The sequence below is a fragment of the Crocuta crocuta genome, unplaced genomic scaffold, assembly GCF_008692635.1.
Source record: "Crocuta crocuta isolate KB4526 unplaced genomic scaffold, BGI_CrCroc_1.0 scaffold51, whole genome shotgun sequence".
NCBI lineage: Eukaryota > Metazoa > Chordata > Mammalia > Carnivora > Hyaenidae > Crocuta > Crocuta crocuta.
In genome coordinates, this window is record NW_027527624.1 from 2891301 (window position 1) to 2916374 (window position 25074).

At 38.9% G+C, this 25074-nt stretch overlaps 1 protein-coding gene across 2 annotated transcripts in view; it reads left to right on the forward strand.

Annotated features, from left to right (window-relative positions):
* RETREG1 (reticulophagy regulator 1) overlaps window positions 1–18375 on the forward strand; it is a 97019-nt gene extending 78644 nt beyond the window's left edge. The window contains exons 3-9 of one of the 2 annotated variants that reach the window (XM_077772090.1): window positions 6873–6999; window positions 9589–9673; window positions 11808–11945; window positions 12751–12815; window positions 13064–13190; window positions 16127–16483; window positions 17891–18375. In XM_077772090.1, coding sequence (XP_077628216.1) covers window positions 6873–6999; window positions 9589–9673; window positions 11808–11945; window positions 12751–12815; window positions 13064–13190; window positions 16127–16483; window positions 17891–17964 — 973 coding nt within the window. In that variant the 3' untranslated portion in view covers window positions 17965–18375. Of the gene's footprint in view, window positions 1–6872; window positions 7000–9588; window positions 9674–11807; window positions 11946–12750; window positions 12816–13063; window positions 13191–16126 lie in introns of both variants that reach the window. The other variant, XM_077772081.1, reaches the window with a different exon arrangement.
* The last annotated feature ends 6699 nt before the right edge of the window (window positions 18376–25074 follow it).

Consider the following 25074-nt stretch of genomic DNA (forward strand, 5'->3'; position numbering starts at 1 on the left):
GTTGCTAATGACCTCCTCAAATCAGAAGCTCCAGAAATATGTGAAAGGATTTGAGGTTTGAGATATTACTATTTTTTTTTTTGGTTTTGGAAAAATAACTTCCAGTTATAAAACCATTTTGACTTATCTTCCCTAGTACATGCTAGAAAGATCCAGTGTCCTGTATACACTGATGAAAAGGCAATCTTAGACTCTCCTTGCACATCCAGTCAAGTTTTAAGTTCTGTTTTTTTCCCGATAGATTACAAGTACATGTCATTTTATAAAGGTGAGTTTTCTGTGTCATGAGTGTGTGTGTGTGCGTGAGTGTGAGATTATTTTGGGGTCCCATGTAAACTTTCACTTACTGGTTGGAGCTGTGCCTTAGGCATCACAAAAACCCCGGACCCGGGAACGGTGCCTGACAGTTCATCCACTGTACTCCGTGTGAGTTTAGGCAAATGAATGGAAGGGAAGTGCTACGGACGGAGGTTGTGTGCGCCTTGCTGAAGATTCATTTGTTCAGCATTATATTTTCTGGTGCTCAGAGACTCTTTGGGCAGAAGAGATGAAACAGGCTGCTAGCACATGCTCTTACTGAATTACGATCTATTTTTAAAGAGCACAGGAGTGTCACATTTCTGTCTTCTAGAACCCCCTAATGGAGGAGCCTGTGTGCTGCATTCTGAAATTAAGGTCCCTTCAAATTTCATCTCTGTTGCCATTAAACTCTACAGAGACAAATTTGACTTTTAATATAAAATGTAGACATTATTTTTTTTATTGATATATAGGTTTTTTTTTTTTTAAAGGAAAAAAGGTACCCAGCACTTTAAAAGCCAGGTATAAAAGTAACATAAAATCATTCAGACCCAGTTTGACCATGTGAGTTGTTTGGCTCTTAACAAAAGCTACTTTATATTCCTACAGATGACACAGTGAGATTACTTTAAATCAGTTTGAATTTTTTTAGAGCTTCCTTTTAACACTTTTATGATCAGTGCAGCATTTAGAGAGGACTAATTATTCTGCTACTGATGCAAGATGCTTCTGAGCGTTCTACCCGATGTCTGTGACTTCTGAGGTTTTCCAGGGTCCGGGACCCGGGATCCTGCTCCTCCTCATCCCCTTGGATGGTTTGTTCCTGACCCCCAGGCTCCTCACCGCACAAGTACCGTAGCCCTCAGCTGAAGACCACCCCCAACACATACCTGGCCAGTGTCCGCTCTGCAGGCTGGACTCCCCCCACACTCTGTTCACTGCTGTCTCCAGCCTCTGTGGTCTTCAGTTTGGACCCTGAGTTCTGTCTCCTCAGCTCACAGAATCTGTGGGATGCACCAGGTTGCCCTTCCCAGCTCTGTGGCCTGGAAACTCAAGGCAGTGGGCCAGACGAGCACAGGACTCCCCAGCTTCCAGAGATCAACATCCTTCCTTGCAAAATGCCAAGGATCTTGAAAATCATTATATATTTTATTTCCTTCCTTCCTTCCTTCCTCCCTCCCTCCCCTCCCCTCCCCCCTCCCTCTCTCTCTTTCTTCTTTCCTGTTTTGTTGTTTTTTCAGATAAGAGAGCAGTGTGGATCCCCGATATTTCATCTTGCCTAAAGGCAAATTCTCCTCTTATCTGTGTTTTTGAACCAGGACTTCTGTGTAACTTTCTCATGGGGTGTTTCTTGCAATGACACTTTGGGCTAGAAGTAGCTGCCTCTGAACCCCTTGGGACACTAACTAAAAATGCAGATTTCCTAGCTTTTTTACCCCAGGCCGGCTATAAACAGTGCCCTGGGGGTTCACACACTCTCCGGTGGGAACGGCCTAAAGGGATTCATTTGGCCAGATCCCCTACTTACATACTTAATTGTATTCTAATAGGGATATGGAGGCAGAAAAAATGGCAGAAAGAAGGATATTGGCTTTATATTCTTCTAGGAAGTTTCAGTTCCCTTCTGTGACAAAGTGAGGCTACTCATCTAAGGAGCCGCCTTCCTCATTTTTATTCGCCTTAGACTTTCACAGGCAGGTAAAACCATAAATTCTTCAGCTGCTGAGAAAGCACTTCACCAGGCTTAGGGTTCTTTGGCAAATAACTGCTTACCTTGACCATGCAGAATGTCCTTTGGTAAAAATCTGCCCTTTCGTTTTTGTTATTTAGAAGAAGATGATCACTAATGGAATCTGCCAGGGCCTGAGTTTGGGTACCTTTTTTTGAAAGCACCGCACGTCTGCAGATCCTTGGGCAAAGCCCATTTGAGAGCTATGAGGGGACAGGGAAACCACTTGAACTGGATTCACCAAGAGGAAGGGAAGCTGGGGAGAATGGTCATGAGGGAGGGACTCTCAACAGATCCTTATCAGTTGTGTGCAGCAGGGTCACTCCTTAAGCATGAGTGACAGAGAAAGCTGGAAGAAAGCTGGGGGTCAGGGGCGGGGAAGAGGAAGGACCAAAGAACCTTACTGGAAAATACATGTTCTCTCTCAAACTAAAGAGGAAAGAGATAACCCCTGGAATATTATACTGAAGCCATTAGTAATTAATTTTCTCCCTCAGATGAGCGTCAGTCTTAGAAGACTTATACTCTTTGGTTAAGAATTCAGTAAAGCCTCAAATTGTTTTTAAGCCTTTGTTTATGTTAGTTGGGACTTACATTGCATGCCGATCATGCCAAGGACGGTGGGAAGACAGCCACACACCATGTAAAAGATCTGTTTCCCCAGCATCATCCAATATTCACAGGAGATCCTTTCTCTGGCCATGTGTTTTCTAGACGAGGCTCTCCAGGAAAACCTAGAGTTTCATTATGTAGCAACTCTGTGTGTATGTGTACATCATCCGTATTCCAACATCAGCCAGCCACCGAGCGTGAACCTTATCTCCGCTAAGTATTTGGATTCTGCGCAGGAAGAGCCCTCTTTTCCTGGAAAGGGTGGGACCTAATGATGCCATGTTGATATTGGTCAATCACACCTCATTCCTCTCTGGAAAAGAGTGGGGGTTGGGGGGACATAGAATGTACCTCCTTGTTCTAAATTACATGGTGTCTCTTCAAGGGAGGTCACTGGATTTATCCAATTCTTTGAAGAGGGCACATGTTTTAAAGGAAGAAGAACTACTGGAAAACGGGAGTCTTGGCCGCAGGTCATGGCTCTGCCCTGAACTAGCTGAGAAAACTTGGGTTTCACTTTCCTCATCTGCAAAATAAGACTTTGAAAAGCTGACATCAAATGTCCTGTTTCATTCTAAATTTTATCACTATATTGGATATTATTCAATTATATATTATGTAGCCGTGTTACCTAAATTGAAATTTGGTGACATGACATACATTAATGGTAGACTATATATAATGGAAGACAGTAGAAGTGTATGTTCCAGTGGTACTCACAAGTACTCGCTGGACAGTTTAAAACTACTATGAAATTCCTAGAGAGTAACTCTTTTGGGTCCATGTTTCAGAAGAGTGGAATGGGATGTCTTCTTTGCTTTTGATTTGGATTTTTAAAAAGTATACACAGTTCCACTAAATTTCATACAGCATAATCTATACATTTTTTTCTCAAACATTTATTATTCTTTCCAAACCCATTTGATTAGATAATATTTTCATGTTTTAAACAATAGATTTCTCTTTTTCATTTGTGATTGTAACAATAATTCACGATTATCCATTAGAATTATTTAAGGTTATTATGTTACTACAAATACAAATACCCATGAAACTTATTGTCCTAAAATATTGTCACATAAGGCTTTTTTCCAAAGGGGAGGTAGTTTAACAAGAGGGTCTTTACATGGCTATGGAAAATATTTGCAAGTTGAATATTCTCTTGTTTCTTCTTCTCACTAAGTGGTGGTACCTGTAGACACAGAGAGGGACAGGGCTACAGGTATTCATTTTGTGTTGGTTTGAAATAGCAGTAGTAAACACACTGAGTAAAATGTAAGACACAAAGGAAGAACTTGATAACTTTTAACTGAATAAATGAATAAGGTAATGGATACTGAGTTTTCTTCATATCCACCCGAATCCCACTAGGAAAGTAGATAAGATCCTGAAATGTAAGACAACATTTTCAGTTAAGTCATTGTGGCATGTATTAAGCACCTTAAGCTGTATGAAGAATTCACCATAACATTATTTCTATAGAGATAATTTAGGTAATTTTAGATAATTTAGTGTTAGATGAGGCTCCTTCCCAATTTTAGGGTATTTACTTACTAGAATAATGAAAACTATAAAGAAATGTCATGTCACTTCTGAGATATGAATCCTAAAGGGTTTCAGCATCTTTAAAGTACAGCTTACTCAAAAATGACTTGTCGTGGTTTTTGTTACCAGAAATATTATGTTTGCTTCACAAATAAACTGATACAAAAACTTAAGTAACATTTTTATTTTGACTATAGAATGTGAAGTGAGATATACTCACGTAAGAATGTTATTCATTAAATTAAAAGCATGATTACACATTTAAGTACCAACAAATTTTCAAGTAAAGGCCATGTATGTATACATTGTCTGTGTGTGTGTGTGTGTGTAGCTTAAAGAACAGTAGTAAGTCAAGTTGCATGTATCCATCATCTAAGTTAGGAAATAGAACCTGAACAATACCCAGGAAGCCCCCACATGCCTTGCCAGTCACATTCCCACCTACCCCACATCTCCCATGCCTTAGGTAACCACTTTCCTGAATCTTATTTTTCTAATCATTTCCTTACCTAAATAATCTTCTGGCTTAGAATGATTTTGATCTTTATATAAGTGAAGTAATATTGTGTGTTATTCTGTGACTTTTTTCTCTCAATATTAGGATGCTGATGTTCATAGATAAACATGGAGTTCATTCATTTCCAGTGCTGTTTCATCTTCGATTGCTTGACACAACTCACTTCATCTGTTCATTATCCTAATGAAAATATATTTTAAATTTGTTTCAAAATATGAAACATTCATTCATTCCATTTGAATCATTAAGAGAATGCTAAACTATTCCAAAAGTTTTTCATTAATTTTTGTTAGAATTATATTTGCCAAACAGTTCAACCAAATCTTTAAATACAGAGAAAAGAAATTAAAATCTCTATTTCTGTCACCTGTATCGTCCCAGCAAAATGGAACAGTGGCCTAGCCAAGCCTAGCCCATTTGCAATAAATTGTTCTCAGAAAGGAGGCCACAGTTTAATAATCTTATTTTCTGAGCCACTTACAGGCTTTTGCCCTCTTGTACAAAATCTTTTCCCATTAAGCAGACGTATTGGCAAGATTTTGTTACAGATACTGGCTTCCATGCACTTAGTGTTTCCTTTAATAGGTCTGGAATCATGCATAAGGTATGCAAACCTCGTGCTAGATTTGGTCACCAATAAAATCAGGCTTGCTCAATGGGGTGATTCAAGAGAAGGGCAGAGCAAATGAATACATAAACCACTCTCTCCCTAACAGCTAAACGTCCCCAAAAGTTCATTTCTTATGATAGGCAGGAAATCATTTGGCAAGTGTCTGCCTTGTGGAATAGCATCAGCCCGGAGAACTGACGATAGCTCAGTGACCCAGGCAGGGCGTTAGTTGACTCTGATGGAATAAAGAGGAAGAAAAAGGAAATTGGTTTTTTTTTTCTTTTTTAATGCATTTCTTTAAATACAACCTAAAATTTATATTTAAAAAAGGAAATTTAATGATCTAAATCTACAAATTGTCTCAGTGTTCAAGGTATATTAAAAAGCAATAGAAACTACATGTACACAGTCTCTGGGGAGTTGAACATTAAGGCCCAAAGTAGTTTTGATTTGTCTTAGGACTCCTGGATTTGAACCCAGAAATCAGCTCACCCGGACTCCCTTGCAATCATAGGTCGGATGATAGTTCGCTAATCAGAAGCATTCATTTGTTGCCACATCCTTAGCTCTATGGCAGCACATTCCACGTGGTAGGCACTGATCATTATCCTTTAAATGAATGAATTTGGGGGCCCTCGATAGATTGTTTGAGCTGGTACATTTTTGTGATGAGTTAGTATTGCAAGAGTGGGATTTGAATTCGATGTCATTGTATTTGAGGGAATGCCCTGTGTCTTCCTCCTGGAGAGACCGTTCCTGGTGTTAGCTGATTGAGGTCCTTGTGGGAAAATGAGGGCAGGGACACAGCACATGCCTGACACGGGCATCATAGCCCACCCATTCTACCATGACGACTGGGAGAGGATACAGTGGAAAAATACAAGGTACTCTGAGACTCTTGTTGAGTTTAACAGGTTTCTGTTGAGTTGACCGACTAGATTATATATTGAAAATTCATTGTTGTTGACGACGATGACAACAATGATGGTTAGAAGATGGATGCCAATATTTCTCTAAAAGCACTGTGGCTTTCTTATCGTTAAGATTTAAAAGGTTCCTAACAAGCCCCTACAAGGCCCAGTAAGATAAGTCCTATCTCACCTTCCCAGCTTCATGCAGCGTTATTCTTCTGGCAGACTCGGCGGAAACACGCGTGGGGCTCTGTGGAATAGTGCCCCTGTCACTTTCTGATCCAGGTCCTCTGCAGACGTACATTGTTCTGTTTGAAACTCTTCTGAGCCCTCAGGATAAACTACTACTAATCCAGATTTTAGCACGGAAGTGACTTCAGAGATGTCCTAAAGCCTCTACCCATACCTCTCCCTCAGCGATCCCTTCAGTGTAATGGGATGATTGGGTAGCTGGTTGTTCAGCCTGAATCTCTTCTTTTGGGGTGTCTGCTTCATTAGTCAGGTATCCGGCTGGTTCGCCTCTGAATTTGCAAGCCTTTTCCAGAGAGTGTGGCGAGTAGTGGTGCTCCAGAAATGTTTGCTGAAGCAAGCCGTGCTGAACGAATCATCACAAGTTCGGCTAAAACTCTGTTTTCTTTTTCTCTGTAGCTGGGAAGTTATCAATTCCAAACCAGATGAAAGACCGAGGCTCAGCCACTGTATTGCAGAATCATGGATGAATTTCAGCATATTTCTTCAAGAAATGTCTCTTTTTAAACAGCAGAGCCCCGGCAAGGCAAGTTTTCCAGTATAGGTGAAAAGTTTTCCAGTATTAGTGTGTGTGCCTTAAAATGTGCAATCAATCGGAAACAAATGAATTAACCTCTTTTGTCAGGTTGTAAGGGTTCTCCAGTCCTGGATACAATATGCTAAGAGCACATGCCATGAAGCTGATATTAGCAAGGTTCAGAAACATCAGTGTGTTAGCACTAGAACACCCTCAACCTTATATTTTGAAATTGGAATAATTTTCTATTTTATACATATTTATCTAACTCATTAACAAAAATGAATGTTGACTGGTCTTATCGGCCAGACCAAGGAGAAAAAAATATATTATTAAGAACTTCAGTTTAAAAGCAGACACAGAGAGAAAAAAACCAGACATATAATTACAGAGAACAAACTGGTGGTTGCCAGAGAAAAGAGGGGCAGGGGGTGGGCAAAATAGGTGAAAGGGATTAAAAAGTACCAACTTGCGGTAATGAAACTCACCACTATGTTGTACACCTGAAACTAATATAACATTATATGTCAACTATTCAGTTTAAAAAGTGAGTAAGTCATAGAGATGTAAAGTACAGCATAAGGAATGTAGTCAGTAATATATTAACTACGTAGGTGATGACAAGTGACTAGACTTGTCATCATTTCATGATGTATGTAAATGTCGAATCGCTATGCTGTACACTGAAATTCATGTAATATTATATGTCAGTTATAGTCCAATAAAAAATTTCAGTTTGTATTATTTAGGCCGGTTCTAAATTCAGAAGGAGATGAACATACAGTCCTTTGAGGATGCTTTTGGAGATAATCAAGTCTCCCTTTTAGCCTAAACAGTAGAGATTCTTGGTTTATTTAAGACTTATTTGATTTATGAAAGAAAACTTTTGGCAGAGACAGTCATAGGGTTGATATAAATGGAATGAGTATTTTTCCAGTTAAGATGCAAACCCCTGGGGAGAAGGTTCAAAAGTGGTTTGGAAGGGATTTCGTGGTGCACACCTTCGGAGTACTGGGATGTGTAGAGGCAGCTTCAGCTGTGATGGTGAGAGCATGGGTTTAAGGGCAGAGCCATCAACAGAACCTTTCCCTTCTATGTCTGTGTTCAAGTTGCTTGAACCTCCACCTGTAGTTGGAAGGAAAAGCCTAGGAATGCCGGCATTGAGAAATCCTAGCAGTTGTACCATGTACGGGCAATCTCTTAACTTCAGTAGTATTGAATAATAGAACTATGCTTAGACATATTTCGAGCATATTAAAGTGGCAGCGTTGTATATGCATGGATTTTTTTAATCACTGGAGGTAATTCTTAGAATAGATACCCATATGGTGGAGAGGGAGAGTTGCATTTTTGATGCCTATTTTTCTGAAATGACTAAACACATTTTTAGAAGATTCTGAACTTAAAACGTGTGCATTGGATTGCATTAATGTGCTCTTAACTCTCTTAAGTCAGTTGGCCTAATACGATGATGTTACAAATTTAGTGGATAATATGAAATCTCTTTCTGAAACTGAATTCTGCATATGGTAATGCTTTCATAGACTTATTCTTTCAACTTTTAAGGTCTTTCCTCTTCCATTTTGCTATTAGAATCCCATTTTCTTCAAGGGCCTCGCTGTTTCAGAAACAGCTCTTAATTCTGTTGAATAAGCTCATTTGCTCTCCTTTGACTAATTTATTAACCCAAATGCCAAGGAATGGAAAATCAAAGTTAATGTGAATTTTAGACTCCCCTCAGTGTTAATCAGTTACTGATCTGTGTTATGTATCCTTTCCTTGTATGATTTTTTGAAATTCCCTTAATTTTCTTTGCTTCCCAGTTAAATACCATAATTTAAAGATAAATCAAAAGAAGAAAGATAGTTTATTTTTAAGACTAGGGTATGGAAAACACGTGAAGGCTTTATAGAAGCATTTTTGTCATGATGTTTAAATTTGTTAGAACAACCAAGATTTTTTTGGTCATAACTGACAGAGAGAAGGAAATTAAGCACATTTCACTTCAGGAATTTCATTTCATTCCCAGTTGGATTCTAAGTGACCTAGAAATGGGGTCAGTTCGAGACATGGATATGGTTGGGAAGGAAGATAATAATGGCCAGTCAGTTCATCCCAGCTGCTTATCAGCTGTGCAAATTATATTTATATAAGTGCCTCTAATTTCTGTGATATGTTTGCTGTGTTTATGAATTTTGATGATCTTATAGAAGTAGTTTGAACTTGCAAGTTTATTTACCAAGTCTGCATTATTTCCAGTGACTGATCCTGAGTGAAAAAAGTTTCTGGGGACATACTACTTTTCAGTTCTCTTGCATCTGGCAGTAATATAGCCACAGGGATGATTAATGGGAGATGTTCTCAGTGCCAGAAACGAGCTTCTGGAACCTCAAAATGATTATTACTAAGTGTAAAAGTGGCCTGAGGCTGGGTGAACACAGCAGTCATTAGTCAGACCCAAGTACAAAAGAACACGTTTTGAAAAACATTTGCCAGAACGTGACAGATCACATATAGATAAATAATTGGGTGTATCCTGTGCTCTAATGTGTCTTGGAGTTCTGTATAACTGTCACATGTTGTTTCTATTATTTCTAGTTTTGTCTCCTGGTCTGCAGTGTATGCACATTTTTTACAGTCTTGGGAAGTTACATTCCTGGGGTTATACTCAGCTATCTACTGTGTAAGTATAGTAGAACATTCGGTTAATTTATGTGATGCATATGGTATCATTTATTGGTCAACAAGACCTTCCATAGTTTGGAAGAGGAGGGATGAGTTTTTTATTATAAACCACATTGATCATTCTTTAATTTCCTTTTGTACAAAGTTTCTCCTTTTCCTAGAGACGTGTTTACATCTTAAACATGGAAGAATAGCTGTCAGAAGGCAGGGTTGGTTATGAGTGATTTAATTTTGTTATGTCAATAAAACTATAAATAAGCTCTACTTCCCACCTGCGCCACTATCTACCNTAAAGCCACAATGTGATACCATCACACCCTCACCCAATGGTGAAAATTGAAACTACTGACCATATTAAGTATTAGCAAGGATACACAGCAACTAGAAATCCTCCCATACTGTTAGTGGGTAGGTGACAGTACAACCACTTTGGATAACAATTTGGCAGTTTCTTAATTTTTTTCAATTTTTAATATTTAATTGTTTTATTTATTTCTGAGAAAGAGAGAGACAGCGGGAGCAGGGGAGGGTCAGAGAGAGAGGGAGACACAGAATCTGAAGCAGGCTCCAGGATCGGAGCTGTCAGCACAGAGCCCGATACAGGGATTGAACCCCTGAACCATGAGGTCATGACCTGAGGTGAAGCTGGACACTTAACTGACTGAGCCACCAGGTGCCCCTGGCAGTTTCTTAAAAACCGTACATGCTGCAGCTGTTCCACAGCCAGGTACTTACCCAGGAGAAATGAAAGTATACACTTACACAAAAACTTGTATACACATGTTCATAGCACCTGCGTTTGTAGTAGCCCAAACTGGAACACAGTCCATACATCCATCCATAGACGTATGGGTAAACAGCCTGTGGTATATCCATTCAGTGACTACTCAGCACTAACATGTTGATGTATGCAACAATCTGAATAAATCTCAAAATAATTAGATTGGAAAAAGTCAGATAAAAAAGAACATATACCGTCTGATTCCACTTATACATATTCACACTAATCTTTAGTGGCAAAGCGCACAAATGCTTGCCTAGGGATGAAGTAGGAAAGGCAGGGGAGAAGGGTTAATAGGAAGATGAAGAAACTTTAGGGGCTGATGGGTATGTTCACTATCTTCATGGTGGAGATGGTTTCTTAGCTGTATGCATATCTCAAAACTTCTCCAACTTGTATACTTAAAAAATGTACAATTTATTGTATGTCAAATATAGCTCCAAAATGCTGTAAAAAAGAAAAAAAGTATAGCTTTGAGCTTTTCTTGGAAACTATGATCTGGTGCTGCCACCTTGAGATGGCACAGGCACTCTCCATGTAACTAACTCATATTCCCTATTTTTCCTACACTAGCTTTTAAAATATACATATACTTCCTTGGCTTCTTCTAGTGATATTTGAGTTTGCAGCTGCTCTTTAAAAGGTAAATGGGCACATTTTCTAACAACAACAAAGAAATAAACACCAGGGAATACAGTGCATTCACTGTGTCAATCTTCATTTCTTTTTGTATTCCTAATGGATAGTACCCATGGCAGATAATCCAAGCTCACATCCGTTCTCCCACACGGAACTCATGTAAATATCAGCCCTTGATCTGCCTTGTTTAGGGAGTAAAGGAGGAAAGAGCCAGGAAAGGAGAGTCTGATGTGGGCAAAGCATTATTCAGGTGGTTGACATTGGCCTCATTTATCGCTTCAAAAACCCTAACAGATAATATTATTATCCCCAAATTACTGATGAGAGGCTAATAGATCATAACTTTCCTATGGCTTATTTAACAAATAAGTAGAATGGAGATTTTAATCTAGGACTGTTGATAAGAAAGCATGTAATCTTTGTGTCAATGTTGAGGCTGAAAGAATTGAAAGGAGGAAGATGCTATAATAGCAAGTCTTTGAAAACAATGACCTTAAGCAGTATGTGTGTGTGCGCGCGCGCGCTCGTGCGGGAGAAGATGTTTTCATTGTGGGAGGAAGAACAGAAATTATGAACTTCACAGAAGCATTTCTCTAAGAAAAACACTTGTCTTTGACAGGAAGGGAACTGAAATATTTTTGCGAAATACGAAGCTGTAGCCTTTTGAAAGGAAGGCCATCTTACCTATGTTCTCTTCCCTCTTCTGTTTCAGTACTGTGTGCATTTTTGTGTCCACTGTTTAAGTGTAATGATATTGGACAAAAAATATATAGCAAAATCAAGTCATTTCTGCTGAAACTAGATTTTGGAATTGGAGAGTATATTAATCAGAAGAAACGTAAGAGATCTGGTAGGTAAAGTTTGAATTTTAGATACCATCCATGGAATGAGACATCAGCTGGCTATTTATTATGAAATCACTTTTAATACATTTCGAGGCTCTTTTAGCCTTTTATTGCATATTATTATGGAAGCTAATCCCCCCCAAAGTAATATAGCCTTTGCCTATTTAGGCTTTTATTCTTTTCTCAAACATACAAGAAATGGACTTTTTAAATCCAAATTGTCAGGGGAAGGAGAAAAGGATTCAATAATTCTGCATTTTCTATTTATGATTTCTTTTGTTTAAGCTCTTTTCTTTTGGGGTGGACTATTGCAAATACAAAAAGCCAACATTAGGGCTGTGAGCGTGGGAGCCGGGTAAGGGGAGGGAGAGAACAAGGGGAGGAAAAGAAAACAGAGGAAAAATGAACGTGATCATTATTCACTACTGAACTTGGCCTGTGATGTTATAGATTCTCAGACTATCGCAGGCATCAGAACCACCTCGAGTGATTATTAAAGCATAGATTTCCAGGCCCCACCCCACAGTTTCTGATTCAGTTAGTGGAGGGCGGGGCCTGAGAATGTGCATTTCTAAAAAGTTCCATCAGATCAGTGCTGCTGATGCTACTGGTTCAGGTAGCACACTAGGGGACCCACTATATGGACCACTGTCCTTGGAAATCAAACTTCTGCAAATACGTTGTGAGCAAATATTTAATTATATGGAAGCATTGGAGACCATGAGGAACGTGGGGTCAGGATATCACTCTATAATGAGTGAAATATACTACGTCTAGGAAACTGAAAGCCTCTAAATTTTCTCTCAACAGAAGCAGATAAAGAAAAAAGCCAGAAAGACGACAGTGAATTAGACCTTTCAGCTCTTTGTCCTAAGGTATTTTTTTGTTTGTTTAGTTTTCAGTTTGTTCCTGGGTGGTTTGGCTGTAAATTTACTTACATGCCTTAAAGCTGAATGATTTTCTTAATAGACTCCTCTTCTTTCATCTAAGATGATTAAACCATTTCAGAAGGAAAATGACTCATCTGGGTTTTATTATTCTGACATTTTGGTGTTCGCATGGCGTTTTCAAAAGATTTCTGTCTGAAGTTTAAAACGTGCCACTGCTATTTATATTAACACAGATTAGCCTCACGGTTGCTGCGAAAGAGCTGTCCGTGTCTGACACAGATGTGTCTGAGGTCTCCTGGACTGACAATGGGACCTTCAACCTTTCAGAAGGATACACTCCACAGACGGACACTTCGGATGGTATGCTCACATCTCTACATGCTCTTCTTCTTTTTTTTTTTTTATTAGCACATACAAAACTGTTTACCTCTGCTAGCGGCTGAATGGACAAACAAAATCTGGAACACGTAGACAGTGGAGTATCGCTTGGCTATAAAAACAAAGTAGTGACACATGCCACAAGATGGATGAACCTTGAAAACATTATGCTATGTGAAAGAAGCCAGATGCACCAGTCCACGTATTGTAGAAGTCCATTTATAGGAAACGTCCAGGGTGGACAAATCCATGTGGACAGAAAATAGATTAGTGGCTGCCAGGGGCTGGGAGAAGGAAGAAAGGTGACTGGTAATTAGTATGGGTTTTTTGTAACGATGTAAATGTTCTGGAATTAGACAGTGGTGATGGTTGTACAGCTTTGTGAATATATTAAAAGCCACTGATTTGTACACTTTAAGTTTTTTTAATGTTTTGTTTGTTTGTTTATTTTTGAGAGAGAGAGGCAGACAGCGTGAGCAGGGGAGGGCCAGAGAGAGAGGGAGACACAGAATCAGAAGCGGGCTGCAGGCTCTGAGCTGTCAGCACAGAGCCCGACATGGGGCTTGAACCCATGAACCGTGAGATCATGACCCGAGCCGAAGTCAGACGCTTAACTGACCGAGCCACCCAGACGCCCCTGATTTGTACACTTTACAAGGGCCAATTTTATGATATATGAATCGTACCTCAAAAGCTGTTCCTTTTTTAAAAGTATGAGAAAAAATCTAAGCTGGTCACTATCCAAATCTGCCTTCATTTTCAAAACAAACAAATAACTGACAGTGAAAACAATTACCTTCTTTAGTGTCTGGTGGCACTGTGGACAGCAACAGAGCAAGGAGGGGAAGAGAGACTTTCATCCCATGTATCCAGGGCTAGTCCTCATTACAGAGGATTAAAGTGTGGAGGACAGGTTCCCCAAATCTGAAGCTGACCCCACGGTTTCTCGTGGTTTACTTCAAAGTTAGTTAAAAAAAAAACAAGCTTTCTTTTTTTTTTTTATAATTAGGATAAATATAGTTTAAAACAGAGAGATCATCTTGTGCAGTAAGTTAACTTTTTCTAGTCTCATTGGATTATTTCAAGTCATTTTACCCATATACTGAATATGAGAGTAAAATGGAAGATTATGAATTGTTCTATATGTGTTTTTCCAAGCAAGAACCTACTTTCTTTCTCTAGTGGAAGAAGGGAGGCCATATGGTGTTTGAAAAAAGACAGCTTTGGAGATTAGGACACCCAAGCGTAGTCTTGCCTTTGTCATTAGCTAACTGTATGACCTTGAACAGGCGACATAATTTCTGTGGACCTCAATTTTCTCACCTTTCAAGTGTATTAGAACACTCATGGGGTGCCTGGCTGGCTTAGTTCGTAGAGCAGGCGACTCTTGGTCATGGGGTCATGAATTTAAAGCCCACATTGGGCTCAAGGCCTACTGAGAAAAAAAAGAAAAGGAACACTCAGCTGTACAAGCCCTACATATCAAGATGAGGATAACAAACCCATTGTTCTTAAGCATTCTCTCTCAGACTTACACAGCAAAAGGGGCAGCAGTAATGCAGCCCACAATGAAGGCTTTAATTAAATTGAAGACTTCAAGTCACTATTATAAAGAGTTAACCATTATACTGAAAGATTTTCTATGGAAAGTGAAAGACAATAAAATCACTGCTTGTTAATCTGACATTGCTTTCAAATGTCCCAAATCTTAAATGATTCTATATATATTCAGGACACGAGTCTGGCTGGTAAACAGGGTATGGTCACTTTCAGCTATATTTATGGAAAGCAAAATGTTTCCATAAGGTCTTAGGCTGAATATGGGATAGAAGGAGCAATACTTTGTTTGAATTCGTTGCTTTAAACAAACATCGGTTACAGATGCTGAGATAGGTCTCCATAGATGAAAATGGTGGGGCAGGATAATACTCTCCATCATGCATATCCACATTGGCTTAAAGCTAATACTGGGGCAGGATGAAATTTTTGTTTATGATGAACATTTCAACTCTAGTTCATACACACAATGGAATATTACTCAGCCATTAACAAGAATGAAATCTTGCCATTTGCAACAATGTGCATGGAGTTGGAGAGTATTATGCTAAGCAAAATAAATTGGTCAGAGAAAGACAAATACCATATGATTTCACACACACATGGAATTTAAGAAACAAAACAAATGAACAAAGGGGAAAAATGAGGGAGAGAGGCTAGTCAAAAATTAGACTCTTAAAATAGAGAACAGGGGTGCCTGGATGGCTCAGTCAGTTGAGCATCCGATTCTTGATTTTGGCTAGGGTCGTGATCCTAGCTAGGGTCCTGGGACCAAGCCCCACTTCTAGCTCCAGGTTGAGCAAGAAGACTGCTTGGGATTCATTCTCTCTCTCCCCGCTCCCCCCCACCCCCACTCACACTTGCTCTTTCTGTCTCTCTTTCTCAATTAAAAAAAAAAAAATAGAGAACAAACTGATGGTTACCAGAGGGATTAAGGAGGGCACTTGTGATGCGCACTGGGTGTCATATATTAAGTGCTGAATCACTATATTGTATACCTGAAACTAATACATTGTATGCTAACTCATTGGGATTTATATAAAAACTTAAAAAAACTTCAGTCAGAGCCTCAAGCCAACATCAAGTTGAATATTAAGTCATTACATATACTGGTTTGTACTTAAGAGGAAAACTAAAGACATGGGGGGACATGTGGAATTTGTGTACTTGTAGAGAGATGGTGTCCCAGATTTGAAAGGGGTCCAGTATATGGTTAAGTCGATTTAAGCTGAACCAGGAGGCTAGATGAATGCCAGGTTTGCCTAGAGTGTTGGATTAACATCAGTGTATCTTTTAGACAGTTCTTTCATTTCGTTTTCATCACGGTGCTCAAGCATGAACTTCTGTTACACATTCCACAGATCTTGACCGGCCTAGCGAAGAAGTTTTCTCTCGAGACCTTTCCGATTTTCCATCTGTAGAAAATGGCATGGGAACAAATGATGAAGATGAATTCAGCCTCGGCTTGCCCACTGAGCTCAGGAGAAAAAAGGAGCAGTTGGACAGTGGTCCCAGAGCAAGCAAAGAGAGGCAGTCAGCCGCTGGTCTCACCCTTCCTCTGAGCAGTGACCAAACCTTTCACTTGATGCGTAACCTGGCCGGGGACGCCATTACGGCTGCGGTGACTGCTGCCATCAAAGAGCAGTTAGAGGGCGCCGCGCAGCAAGTGCTCTCTCAGGCTGCCCCCAGCCCAGGAGAGGACACAGACACTGAAGAAGGTGATGACTTTGAACTACTTGACCAGTCAGAGCTTGATCAAATTGAGAGTGAATTGGGACTTGCACAAGACCAGGAAGCAGAAGCACAGCAAAATAAGAAGCCTTCGGGCTTCCTTTCAAATCTACTCGGAGGAGGCCATTAGTCTGGGAATCAACTGGTTCAACACAGCACAGATATAACTACCAAAAAATTACAAACCATGCAAAAAAAAAAAAAAAAAAAAAAAAAAAAAAAAGAAGAAAAAAGGAAAAAAATTTTTTTGAACTGTGAGCTTTAACTGATTACTTCAGATTTTTTTCTTATTTTCCCTTCTGCAGTGAATTAATTGGATATATATCAGCTGATACTGATAGACTGATATTTCCTATAGTTATTTTTATGTAACAGGCATGGAAATGAACTTTATATACATATATATACATACTGTGTTGTCAGAGATAAATATTAGAGGTTGTTTTTAAAGCAAAACACCAAATTATTGAGATCCTCCTCCAAGTATTCCTTATTTTTTCTTTACAATTCATTTTTTAGGCATGCAAAAACTTTAACTCACTGAAATATTAACAATTAGTTGGTGAATACATGCAGTATCAGTTCCTTTGTTACCGATACTTGGAAACAGTTAAAAATTTTGGTAGATTCTGAGGTGAAAAACCAAAAATGATTACGGGATCTTTAGGTGGAGGACTTGGGAAATATTATCAAAATTAATTTCTTAGGAAAAATTTTAAAAACATATTTAACTACTTTGGATAGGCTGATACATTTCCATGTTATTTCTGCAGTTATAGACTTAGGCTTACCTATAAATGGCATGCTCCATGGATTCCCAGCTCTGGTCTTGCAGATGGTGGATTAACCCATAGAAAGCAAGTAATTATATATCACGTAGACAGTGGTTTTGATGTAAACAGAGATTGGGCTGTTTTGTTATTCAACTGTCATATATTTGTAATAGAGATGTTATGAAGTGCAGATCTATTCTGCCTGCTCAGACCTAAGTTAAACCCTCATCTTTCATATTATGTCATAGGAAAAAGTCTCTTAAAATTGTGAAATTAGTTCCTGAGATGTTCTATGGGTGATGTTGTCCTCAGCAGTAGAGAAACAATAACTGTTTTCGTAGTCTGTATCAGAGTCTCCTAAAGGAGAGAAATTTGCTCGGCTTTTAGGTGTATTTATTTGCTCTTGAAGTCTAAATATGTAACCTGTTTCTTACTGGGAAGCTAGAATGTATTTTTCCTTTATCTTAAACTTTTTAGATCACCTTTAAATAACCAAATTTGACTTACGTGTTTAACAAAAGACTTAGCAGAAATCAAGCTCATTTTGTTTTTGTGATATAAACTTTAAATAGCGTTGAGGGACCATGTCAGCCAACTACCAACAATCCCTTCAATCTTCAGGTACAGCTGGCATTTATACAGATGCATGCAGACATCGCAGACCCTCAGAAAGGAAGGATAATCCAAGAATATAGGACATCTGTGGTCTCTTCCCTTCATTTTATCCCTTTCCTTGTATTTCTCAAGACTACAGGTAATCTGATGTTTTAATGTAGCATCTCTTATTTATTTTTTTCTTTCTGAGGTATTAAAATATCTAGACTGAATTTTGCCAAATGTTAAAGGGGGAAAAGTTACCAAGGACTTTGAACACTTGCTTTTTGTGATTGACTATGCTTATATGTCATTAGTGCCTCATGACTGTGTTTGATGTCCTTTATTGATACAAAGTGAGCCTGTGCCTTCATTATCTTGCCCATTTTGGTACAAATGGAAACCTGGTGTTAGATCTATGAACTGTGTGGGTTAGGGAGGAAGATACCTGAATTCTATTCAGTATAAGTTTCTGGACACAAAGAAAAATACAGTCACATATTTATAAAATAGTTGTCACCAGGATTCTTTTTTTTTTTTTTAATTTTTAATGTGCATGTTTCTGCATTTAAAACATATTCTTGGCCATGAAATGTACAGATCATTTCAGTTTCTTCACTGCAGGGAACACAAGAAGCTGATCCAAGTAATTAAAACATGTTGAAAGTCACTGGACAAGCTTACAAGAAGATAAACTCAAGAGTTGGTGGTATGAACAATAAAGATAGGATCAAATATTATAAACTACACATTAAAAGGGATTTGGGGACAGCAAGGTTGGTAAGGTAGAAAAATGTGTAATTAGTACTGTCGAGAAGACATACTAGCTCTCTATGGATAGCAGCATAGCCATACATGTACTTCGACATTATTTATTCAAGAACATAAGTGATTACAAATTCACAGTTAGTACTCTTTGATAATGGTACTCAATTCAGACAAACAGGGATGCTGAAGGTGTGTGTGTGTCTGTGTGTCTGTGTGTGTGTAGTGGGAGATGTATTTCTGGTTTCAAGATACAGTAACAAGAAACCCTGGTGATTGATCCAGTACTCTGGGAACTACTTATCCCTTACCATGAGTATTTATGGGTTCATTAAAAGGTGAAACATGGGGTTTTTTTTAATTGAAAGGAGTTCTAGAAAAATGTTTTGCTCTCTTCCTGTAGAAAATGATGAGCAAAACCAGATAATGGGAATAACATACATTGGTCATGCATTTTGACCTGAAACAATAAAGCTGGGCTCAAGAAGTTTAAGCTTGCTTTGGAAGGTCAATCCAGGCTTAAAAGTGTTTATATTCTCATTCTGAATCATCTTTGCTTTTTCTTACCCTAAAAATCTTTAAAAGTGATTTTTAAAAACTGCTCCCCTTCTGGTAAAGTAGAATATTAGGAAAAGAAACATTTATAAGGCTTTGCTAATGGCAAACATCCTTAACATATTTAGGAATGTCACTCTTATCTTTGAAATAAATGCAACTTTTTTCATTAAAAAAATGGCAAATTCCAGTGTACTACTGATTTTAGTAACAACTGTATCTACAGTTAAGAACAAAGTGACTTAAATATTTTTCTTTTCTGTTTATAATTTTGGTTGATGTAGTTCTTTACATTGCTCCAGCTATATTAGTTACAAGATAGGAAATTATTCTGAAAACCCTTACTAAACTGTTGTCATAGGTCATTTGGATCATGATGAAGCTAGAAAGTCTCAGTACTATATTTTTGTGTTTTATTCCTCCATTTCCACTGCAGCATTTAAGTCAGGATGAGAGGTCATTAATATGAGTTCTAGCTCTGGCCACCTAAGGTACAATGTCAAAGTCACATAACATCCCCAAACTACCACTTCAGTTTCCTCAGACATAAAATTTGGAAGCTAATTATTCTCATACGAGGATGTTTTTAGACTGAATGGAAAAACGTGTCTGAAACATTTTCAGGGGAAAAAAGGCTAAATAAAACCAAAACAGTGATGTTTTTTCCTGCCTGTGTTTCAACTATGCCATCTTTTCAAACATTAAAACAAAGTCAATCAATTATCTTCTCATAAGAAAACTCTAAAGTTCTTTCAGTGAGACTGGCACTATATTGGCCTCATAATCCAATAAATGCTATGGAATAAAAAGATGAAAAGTGTTGCAAAAATGTATATTTTTTCCGTTGACTCTAGACCATGTGTGAGATTCTACACTAGTCATTTTTAATGGATCTTACACTGGGAGACTCCAAGTCAGTCATATAACATTTGCGCCTGTTTCCTTCATCTATGAAATTAGCACCTGCATCTCATAGTGTATAATTGTCTAAGATGGGGGTTGGCAAACTATGGCCTATGGGCCAAATCTGGCCTGCCACTGTTTTTGCATGGAATAGCAACTAAGAATGATTAAAAATTTTTTTTTAAATAGTTAAAAATCCAAAGAATAGTTCATGATGTAAGAGGAATAGTTTACAATGTATAAAATATATGAAATTCAAAATTCAGTGTCCATATATACGGTTTTGTTAGAACACAACAACATTCATTTATGAACTGCCTGTGGCTGCTTTTATGCTAAAGAGAAAAGTTGAATAGTTGTGGCAGAGAAAAGTTTTAGGCCTACAAAGCCTAAAATATTTACTATCTTGCCCTTTAAATAAAGACTTGCCAAACTTTGGCCTAATACATAGAAGATACTCAGTTATAGTTAGAATCATGTGTAATCCTCATCACTCTACAATTAAGTAGCAGTAAGACCATTTTTCAGAAGGACAAGGTTAGACAAGTTATCCAGTCACTTAGCAAGTAAGGGGGAAAGCCAGTTTGACCCCAAAGCCTATTCTCTTTCCAATATGTCAGAGTATCTAATATTTTTTAATACATTAAGAAACTTTTTAAGTAGGTTAGCAGAATTTTACTAAATATTAAATATTAAAGAATACTTTTATTTTATTTAGATTATTTTTTCTTTTTTCAAAGAATCCAGAAACTAGCTGATCTTTACTTATTTTAAATGCTCTGATAATCCAAGGTTTCTCAATTCTTTAAGAATATCTCAATTCTTTGTTAATTTAAGAACAGCATATCTAGATATCAAAAAAAAAAAACCCAAGAGGTAGTAAAATGTTTTAAAATTGTTTACTGAGAATCATAATTCTTAACATTTTTATAAACGCAAAATTCATAGAAATTGTAAAACCATTTAGTAAATGTTTTTATATTTTTTGTTACCACCCAAAAACCAATTCCAAACAACCCAATCCCCTTTAATTTTCCTTTTAAAAATCAAGTAGCTAATGCAATATGGGTATGTGAAAAGTAGTAAGCCTGTCACAAGAGAATGCTGCATATCATTACCAGTATCTCAATTGTCTTGAAGATAAACCTATTACCTCTTACTTTAAATTTTGTAATTATATCAAAAATCAACATCCCAACATTTTCCAGCATTGAAAAGGAAGCATATCTTCGTGGATACTGTCACTTTACAGTGTGTAACATAACCTCAGAAGTTTGGCAATTATGTGAACTATCTTAAGAACTATGTCACACTATCCAGAAAGAATTCTAATTTTTAAGATTTTTCAAATCTAAAATATTTTATGTGGGCAGTCTCAGTTTAAATTCTTCAGTAAACTGACTCGGTAAGAAACATTTTGTATAGCATTGGCAGCAGAGATCAGACACATTAACATAATTCTCTGAATATACTGCAGTGAAGTTCAATGCGAGGTCTCTTGGTCAGTCATCTTGCATCTACCAAGGAGCTACTGGCTATAGACCTGTTCCTTTCTAGTATTTTTCCAATCAATTCCAGATACTCCTTCTGGATCTCAAGGCCCACTTCTATTCCTGATGCCCATATAAACTGAAACACTTTTTTTGAGTCTCTACTGTTTACCAGACGAAGACAGAATTCAGCAGCGCTTTACCCAATACCTTAATCCTGTCTAGTCTTATTTTCTCTTAATTACCTTCACCCAAACTAGCCTTATATTCTTCCTAAATATGTCCCTTATTTTCCTTCCTCCACAGTATTTCCTCTACCTTCCCCCTCCCTTCTCGAATTGCAGATGAAGTCCTCAAGCTTTCCCCTCCAAGACCCATCTGAAATGTCAGCTCCTTAATGAAAACTCTTCTCTCTCTCTAATCGGATGAGATTTCTCTATTCTAAATACCCACTGCCCCTTTATACTGTTGTATGTGACCCAGTCTTTAATGTGTTCTGTATTTCTTACCATTCCTATCAAATTGTAAGAAACTCCTTGAGAGGAGGGATGTCTTAATGTAGAACTAGTAGAATATCTTAAAGGATAGTGTGATGTGATTTTTAATAAGTATACATTTGGTCTTTGTCCATTCCTGGCATAGAGCTCACAAAAACCCCAAGTGTTAATAGGATAACAGTGGTTTTGGTTATGTTAATGAGGTGATTTTTGGAAAGCCCCTAGATGACCTAAGGATGAGAGCTGGTTGCTTGGGGAACCAACCACGTGATGAGAGGTTTGCAGTTTTCAGTTCCAACCCCTCACACTGCTGGGGAGGAGAACGGAGCTGGATATTGAGTTCAATCACCAAAGATTTAATCAATCATCCCTATGTAATGAAACTTCCATAAAACCCCAAAAGGATGGGAGGGTTCAGAGAGCTTTTAGGCTGTTGGACCAGAACAAATCCATGTGTCAGATGGGTGGTGCACCCTAAACTCCATGGACACAGAAGCTCCTATGTTTGGGACCATTCTGGACCTCACCCTATGTAGCTCTTCATCTGGACTTTCATCTGTATCCTTGAATATCCTTTGTCATAAGCCAGCAATCTAGTAAGTAAGCTGGTTGCCTGAGTTCCGTGAGCTACTCCAGCAAATTAATCAAACCAGAGAGGGTTGACCAACTTTTAGCCAGTTGGTCAGAAGCACAGGTAACAACCTGGGCTTGCCATTGGCATCTAAAGTGGGGTCAGTCACGTGGGACGGAGCCCTTAACCTGTGGGATCTGATGCTGCCTCCAGGTAGACAGTGTCAGAGTTGAGTTGACTTGTAGGACTCCCAGCCTGCGTCTGAGAGTTCTCTGGTGATGTGGAAAAAACACACATATTAGAGATCGGTAGTACGGGGGAGAGGTAATGGGAGATGCTGAAAGCCAGGCAGAAGAATTTAAATGGCATTCCTCGGACAACAGATGAGCATTCTTGAACACAAAAAGTGACAAATCAGGAAAAAAAATGGCTTAGGAAAAGGACTCTGATTATCTGTGTCTACTGCAGTGTAGACTAAAAAGACAGAGTAAGGCTATCTAGGAGATGGCAGAGGAAGAGCAGTACATTGGAAAGTGAGTGTAGTAGAGAAAACAACACACCTTGGAAGAGGAAAGGTGAAGAGGGTTTGAGCTTTACTGTTCAAGGATGCTGAAATGGGTTGTGGGCATGAAAACGGATTGGAGGAGGCAGGCAGGAAACCACATGTGAAGAATGAACAGATGCCGGAAGAACCATAGAAGAATGAAGAGTAAAACCACGTTCTTTATATGCCATCTTTTGCTTTATTTTTTAGAGAAGCTTGAAAATATACAGTGTTTTTGCTTATCCCCATTGATGACTAGTACTAGGTAACATTTCCGAAAGTGGGCATCTTGTCCCGAGGGCTTAACTATTTTAAAAGATTTTGATCATCTGAAAAGCAAGTTTGCTGGAATAAAAGTCACCATCAGACAACTTCCGCAGTAAAAAATTCATTTAACAAATGCTGAACAATCGATGTGCCAGCACTGTTCTAACACTGGGTACAGAGCCCGGTTGACAGGAGTCCGGTCTGCTCAGGATGGTTGGGTTTCCTGGGACACAGGCCTTCAAATGTTAAAACTGGGAAATCAGTGGCAAACGACAAACATGAGTGGTAGCCAATCTCCCGTCACGGTCCTCAGACACCCTCTTCATGACCTTCCCAAGTAATGACACACTGTGGAAGTGACTGTGTGTGACTTCCATGAAAGTCATAGTGGCTTCCACTTTGCTCTTTCTGGAGAAGCCAACTGCCATGTCATGAGGACGACCAAGTGGCCCTCCAGAAACGTCCACCTGGTAAGGAACCAAAACCTCTGGCTCTCAGCATATTAATGAACCATCTTCCAAGGGACCTGTCGCTAGTCAACCCTTCACAGGACTTCAGTCCTGGCCCTGGTGTTCACTGAAACTTCTTGAGACCTCAGGCCACTCAAATTCCTGTCTTACAGGCAGTGAGATAATACAAGTTTGTGGTTTGAAGCTGCTAGATTCTGGGGGTAATTGAGAGGGAGTCATAGGTAACAGTGCTATGGAGAAAAGTTACGCTTAGTAAAGACGTAAGAGTTGGGTGTAGGCACTATTTTTGATGAGAGAGTGTGTATAGGCCTCTCTTATGAATGCATTTGGTCAGAAACCTTCAGAGGAAGGGGACAAGCCGGGCACCTGGGTGGCGAGTCGGCTGACTTTGGCTCAGGTCATAGTTTGAGCCCCGTGTTGGGCTCTGTGCTGACAGCTCAGAGTCTGGAGCCCCCTTCGGATTGGATTCTGTGTCTACCTCTCTGCCCCTCCCCTGCTCGCTCTCTGTCTCTCTCTCTGGAAAATAAACATTAAAAAAAAATAAAAAAACAAAAAGACAAAGGAAGGGAGCAAGCCAGCAAAAGTACATTTCAAGCAGAAGAGTAAAAAATTTCTGATTTACTAGCAAAAGATAACTTGTTTAACTTTGTTTAAAGGGACAAGAAAAGTGTCAATGTGATCGAAAAGGGGTGAGCAGAGTGGGGAAGAGGGTGTGGCAGGAGATCGCAAGGAAGTCAGGTGTAGGGGTGGTGGCAGAGCATATAGAGCCTTCTAGAATAAAAAGTAAGCGTCTCAGCCTGTTCAGCTGCGATAACAACGTACCACAGACCGGGTGGCTTCTAAACAACAAATTAAAGTCTCACAGTTTGGGAGGCTGGAAGTCTAAGGTGTGGACATGCTCCAGCGAGGGCCTCTCTTCCCACTCACAGACTTCTTACTGTATCCTCTCTTTTATCTTTATTTTTTAAATTATTTAAGTGTTTGTTTATTTTTGGGGGGGGAGGGCCAGAGAGAGAAGGAGACACAGAATGGGAAGCGGGCTCCAGGCTCTGAGCTGTCAGCACAGAGCGCCACGTGGGGCTGGAACCCACCAGCAAGGAGATCATGACCTGAGCCAAAGACCGAGGCTCAACCGACGGAGCCACCCAA